Source organism: Salmo salar, chromosome 04 (genome assembly GCF_965601325.2).
Source record: "Salmo salar chromosome 04, fSalSal1, whole genome shotgun sequence".
NCBI classification, from domain to species: domain Eukaryota; kingdom Metazoa; phylum Chordata; class Actinopteri; order Salmoniformes; family Salmonidae; genus Salmo; species Salmo salar.
In genome coordinates, this window is record NC_138294.1 from 3,164,625 (window position 1) to 3,170,624 (window position 6,000).

General features: G+C 53.2%; 1 protein-coding gene across 1 annotated transcript in view; it reads left to right on the forward strand.

Annotated features, from left to right (window-relative positions):
• The window catches only part of LOC123723827 (TBC1 domain family member 1-like), a 31,354-nt gene extending 25,920 nt beyond the window's left edge, over positions 1 to 5,434 (forward strand). Inside the window, exon 2 of the mRNA XM_082973861.1 lies at positions 5,111 to 5,434. Coding sequence (XP_082829987.1) covers positions 5,111 to 5,317 — 207 coding nt within the window. The 3' untranslated portion in view covers positions 5,318 to 5,434. The remainder of the gene's footprint in view (positions 1 to 5,110) is intronic.
• The last annotated feature ends 566 nt before the right edge of the window (positions 5,435 to 6,000 follow it).

A 6,000-nucleotide genomic window follows, 5' to 3' on the forward strand; every position in this document is an offset into this window, starting at 1 on the left:
TTAACCTTTTTATTTAACTAGGCAAGTCAGTTAAGAACACATTCTTATTTTACAATGACGCCAAACCCTCCCCCCTAAACCCGGACGATACTGGTCCAATTGTGCGTCGTAAGGACCATTCTAATGCCAATGTTTGTCTATGGCGGTTACATGGCTGTGTGCCTGTTTTTTTTTATACACCTGTCAGCCATGGGTGTGGCTGAAATGGAAGAATCCTAGCAATATGAAGGGGTGTCGACATTAGTGTGTGTGTGTGTGTATATATAATGTATCTCATTTACGTAAGTAGTCACACCCCTTTACGTTGACACTCCACATTGAGCTCAGGTGCATCCAATTTCCTTTGATCATCCTTGATGTCGCCACAACTTGATTGGAGTTCACCTGTGGCCAATTTTAATTCGTTTTTGAACGTGAAACACACCTGTCTATGTAAAAGTCCCATAGTGGACAGTGCATGTCAGAGCAGAAACTATACCGTGAAGTCCAAGGAACTGTCCGGAGATCTCTGAGAGAGAGAGAGAATTGTGGATCAGGCGTATATCTGAGGGGGGAGGTTATAAAACAATTTTGAAAGTTTCCAAGAGCACAGTGCTCTCCAGAGCTACCCAGACTCTGCCTAGAGGTCACTGTCTGACCAACAACTGAGGCAACCGGGCAAGAAGGACCTTGGTCAGGGAGGGGACCAAGAACCCAATGGTCACTCTGGCAGAACTACCGCGTGCCTGAGGTGAGATGGGAGAACCTGCCAGAAGGACAACGGTCTCTACAACACTTCACCAATCTGGGCTTTATGGGGGGGGGGGGGAGTGGCCAGACGGAAACCACTCCCTGATTAAAAAGGCACATGACAGCACACCTGGAGTTTGCAAAAAGGCAGGTTGAAAGACTCTGAGAGCAAAAGGCAAACGATTCTGTGGTCCAGGCACCGCTCATCACCTGTCTAACACCGTCTTTACCGTGAAGCATGGTGGTGGCAGCATCATGCTATGGGGATGCTTTTCAGCAGCAGGGATTGGGAGACCGGTAAGGATGGAGAGAACAATGAATGGAACCAAATACAGGCAAATCCTTGATGAGAACCCGCTTGGAGTGCAAACGACCTTAGACTGCGGGGAAGATTTGCGTTCCAACAGGACATTGACCCCAAGCATACAGCCAAAGCAACGCTGGAATGGCTTCAGAACTAGAATGTGAAGTTCCTTGAGTGGCCCAGCCAAAGCCCAGACTTGAATCCCATTGAAACGCTGTGGAAAGACTTGAAGATTGCTGTTCACCGCCGCTCCCCATCTAACTTAACAGAGCTTAAGAAAATCTGCAAGGAACAATGGGAGAAAATCCAGATGTATAAAGCTGATGCAGACCTTCCCAAGACGACTCGAAGCTGACGCGGACCTTCCCAAGACGACTCGACTCGAAGCTGACGCGGACCTACCCAAGACGACTCGACTCGAAGCTGACGCGGACCTACCCAAGACGGCTCGACTCGAAGCTGACGCGGACCCTACCCAAGACGACTCGACTCGAAGCTGACGCGGACCTACCCAAGACGACTCGACTCGAAGCTGACGCGGACCTACCCAAGACGACTCGACTCGAAGCTGACGCGGACCTACCCAAGACGACTCGACTCGAAGCTGACGCGGACCTACCCAAGACGACTCGACTCGAAGCTGACGCGGACCTACCCAAGACGACTCGACTCGAAGCTGACGCGGACCTACCCAAGACGACTCGACTCGAAGCTGACGCGGACCTACCCAAGACGACTCGACTCGAAGCTGACGCGGACCTACCCAAGACGACTCGACTCGAAGCTGACGCGGACCTACCCAAGACGACTCGACTCGAAGCTGACGCGGACCTACCCAAGACGACTCGACTCGAAGCTGACGCGGACCTACCCAAGACGACTCGACTCGAAGCTGACGCGGACCTACCCAAGACGACTCGACTCGAAGCTGACGCGGACCTACCCAAGACGACTCGACTCGAAGCTGACGCGGACCTACCCAAGACGACTCGACTCGAAGCTGACGCGGACCTACCCAAGACGGCTCGACTCGAAGCTGACGCGGACCTACCCAAGACGGCTCGACTCGAAGCTGACGCGGACCTACCCAAGACGGCTCGACTCGAAGCTGACGCGGACCTACCCAAGACGGCTCGACTCGAAGCTGACGCGGACCTACCCAAGACGGCTCGACTCGAAGCTGACGCGGACCTACCCAAGACGGCTCGACTCGAAGCTGACGCGGACCTACCCAAGACGGCTCGACTCGAAGCTGACGCGGACCTACCCAAGACGACTCGACTCGAAGCTGACGCGGACCTACCCAAGACGACTCGCCTCGAAGCTGACGCGGACCTACCCAAGACGACTCGACTCGAAGCTGACGCGGACCTACCCAAGACGACTCGACTCGAAGCTGACGCGGACCTACCCAAGACGACTCGACTCGAAGCTGACGCGGACCTACCCAAGACGACTCGACTCGAAGCTGACGCGGACCTACCCAAGACGACTCGACTCGAAGCTGACGCGGACCTACCCAAGACGACTCGACTCGAAGCTGACGCGGACCTACCCAAGACGACTCGACTCGAAGCTGACGCGGACCTACCCAAGACGACTCGACTCGAAGCTGACGCGGACCTACCCAAGACGACTCGACTCGAAGCTGACGCGGACCTACCCAAGACGACTCGACTCGAAGCTGACGCGGACCTACCCAAGACGACTCGACTCGAAGCTGACGCGGACCTACCCAAGACGACTCGATTTGAAGCTGACGCGGACCTACCCAAGACGACTCGACTCGAAGCTGACGCGGACCTACCCAAGACGACTCGACTCGAAGCTGACGCGGACCTACCCAAGACGACTCGACTCGAAGCTGACGCGGACCTACCCAAGACGACTCGACTCGAAGCTGACGCGGACCTACCCAAGACGACTCGACTCGAAGCTGACGCGGACCTACCCAAGACGACTCGACTCGAAGCTGACGCGGACCTACCCAAGACGACTCGACTCGAAGCTGACGCGGACCTACCCAAGACGACTCGACTCGAAGCTGACGCGGACCTACCCAAGACGACTCGACTCGAAGCTGACGCGGACCTACCCAAGACGACTCGACTCGAAGCTGACGCGGACCTACCCAAGACGACTCGACTCGAAGCTGACGCGGACCTCCCCAAGACGACTCGACTCGAAGCTGACGCGGACCTCCCCAAGACGACTCGACTCGAAGCTGACGCGGACCTACCCAAGACGACTCGACTCGAAGCTGACGCGGACCTACCCAAGACGACTCGACTCGAAGCTGACGCGGACCTACCCAAGACGACTCGACTCGAAGCTGACGCGGACCTACCCAAGACGACTCAAAGCTGTAGTCGCCACCAAAGGTGCTTCTACAAAGTATTGACACAGGCGTGTGAATACTTATGTAAATGAGATATTTCTGTATTTCATTTTCAATAAATTTGCAAAAAATTCTAAAAAAAACATGTTTTCACTTTGTCATTATGGGGTATTGTGTGTAGATGGGTGATGAAATACAATCTATTTAATCCATTTTGAATCCAGGCTGTAACACAACAAAATGTGGAAATAAGTTGAGGGGTCTGAATACTTTCTGCAGGCGCTGTGGCATAATGATATTCACAGATATAGTACATGTAGTCATGGAGACCTCAGCTGTAACCTAGCAACATAACATACAGGTATGATGCACAGTAAGTCATGTTCAGTAGTGGAGAGGAGAGACAGAGGGAGGAGGAGACAGACAGACAGGGAGGAGAAGACAGACAGGAGAAGACAGACAGACAGACACAGGGAGGAGAAGACAGACAGACAGAACACAGGGAGGAGAAGACAGACAGACAGGCGCAGGAGAAGGCAGACAGACAGACAGACAGACAGACAGGGAGGAGAAGACAGACAGACGGAGACAGACGGAGACAGACGGAGACAGACGGAGACGGACGGAGACAGACAGAGACGAACGAACGAAGAGACAGACTAGAGAGATGTGCTAGAGGACAGTATCAGGGCAGTGAGTGTTGTTTGAGATGGTAATTCTAGTCCGGTCGAGTCTCAGCAGGGAACCTTAATTGTCATGACGCCGTCCGTCATGTCAGCCCATAGAGGTGTGGTGGCTCCACGGACCTCAGCGTCCGGCCCGGTCTGAACAGAACAGAGCTTTTATTCGGGGTATTTTACTAGGGATCCCCTTTTAGCTGTTGCAAAAGCAGCAGCTACTCTTCCTGGGGGGGTCCACACAAAACATGACAAACATAATACAGAACGACATTAGACAAGAACAGCTCAAAGACAGAACTAATTTAAATGTTTTAAAAAAGGCAGACGTAGCCTACATATCAATACATACACACAAACTATCCAGGTCCAATAAGGGAGAGGCTTTCTGCAGCGAAGGTGCTGCTTCATCTGTTTTATTAAACCAGGTTTGCTGTTTTATTTTAAAGCATTATGAGATGGAAGGAAGTTCCATGCAATAAGGGCTCTGTATAATACTGTACGCTTTTCTGGAATTGGTTCTGGATTTGGGGGACTGTGAAAAGACCCCTGGTGGCAAATCTGGTGGGATAATTGTGTGTGTCAGAGCTGTGTGTGTGTGTGTGTGTGTGTGTGTGTGTGTGTGTGTCAGAGCTGTGTGTGTGTGTGTGTCTGTGTCAGAGCTGTGTGTGTGTGTCTGTGTCAGAGCTGTGTGTGTGTGTGTGTGTGTGTGTGTGTCAGAGCTGTGGTGTGTGTGTGTGTGTCAGAGCTGTGTGAGTGTGTGTGTGTGTCAGACCTGTGTGTGTGTGTGTGTCAGAGCTGTGTGGTGTGTGTGTCAGACCTGTGTGTGTGTCAGAGCTGTGTGTGTGTGTGTGTGTCAGAGCTGTGTGTGAGTTGACTCTGCAAACAATTTGTGATTTTTTTAACACATTAATGTTTCTTATAAAGAGAAGAAGTGATGCAGTCAGTCTTTCCTCAACTCTAAGCCAAGAAGCACCCATGACTAAGTCTCCCCTCCCTCCCTCCCCTCCCTCCCTCCCTCCCTCCCTCCCTCCCTCCCTCTCTCCCCTCCCTCCCCTCCAGGTCCCTGAGATCATCAGTAAGCTGCGTCAGGCTGGGAAGAGCTCGGCGCGCAACGATGACCTCGCGGCTCCTAAACCCGCCGCCTCTTCCACAGAAGACTGTGCGTCCTCGTCGTCCTCGGCCAGCGCGTTCACGAAGAGGTTCGAGGTCCTGTTCTGCGGAAGAGTGACCGTCGGCTCACAAGAAAGCCCCGCCCGCCTTGATTGACGAGTGCATCGAGAAATTCAGCCAATCCATAGGCTCCGGGGGAGGTCCTAAACCAGAAAGTGGCGGCGGATTGGTAGACGGGCTGCTGAGAGCTCTGACTTTACCTACGCTAAAAATGAACGGAGGAATTGGGGATGGAGGTTTCGGGGGAGGAGGCTACAGTGGTGGGAGGCCGGTGGTGTTTCAAATCGGACCCCAGTTTCCCCCTGCCTCCGGGCCCTGGATGAGAACGGCCTGTCACCTGATCTACACACACACACCGCTGGAGTACAGCCCACCAGCCTGCAGGGGAACAGGACCATGCTGTTCATGGTAACTACACACACACACACACACACACACACACACACACACACACACACACACACACACACACACACACACACACACACACACCATCCTTATGACTCAGCAAGTCTCGGTGACCCCTACAACACACACACACACACTCTCAGGGTGACTCCGCAGTGGTTGACCCTGTTTCCTGTCCAGGAAGGAAGTGGTCAGCATGGAACCAGGAAGTAGAAACGGGGAGCTGTCCAACACAGCAGACACACATCTATAATAATACCCTCGCGTCATCCTGTCTGTCGGCTACCGCCAACACACACACACACACACACACACACACACACACACACACACACACACACACACACACACACACACTAACCGTATACATC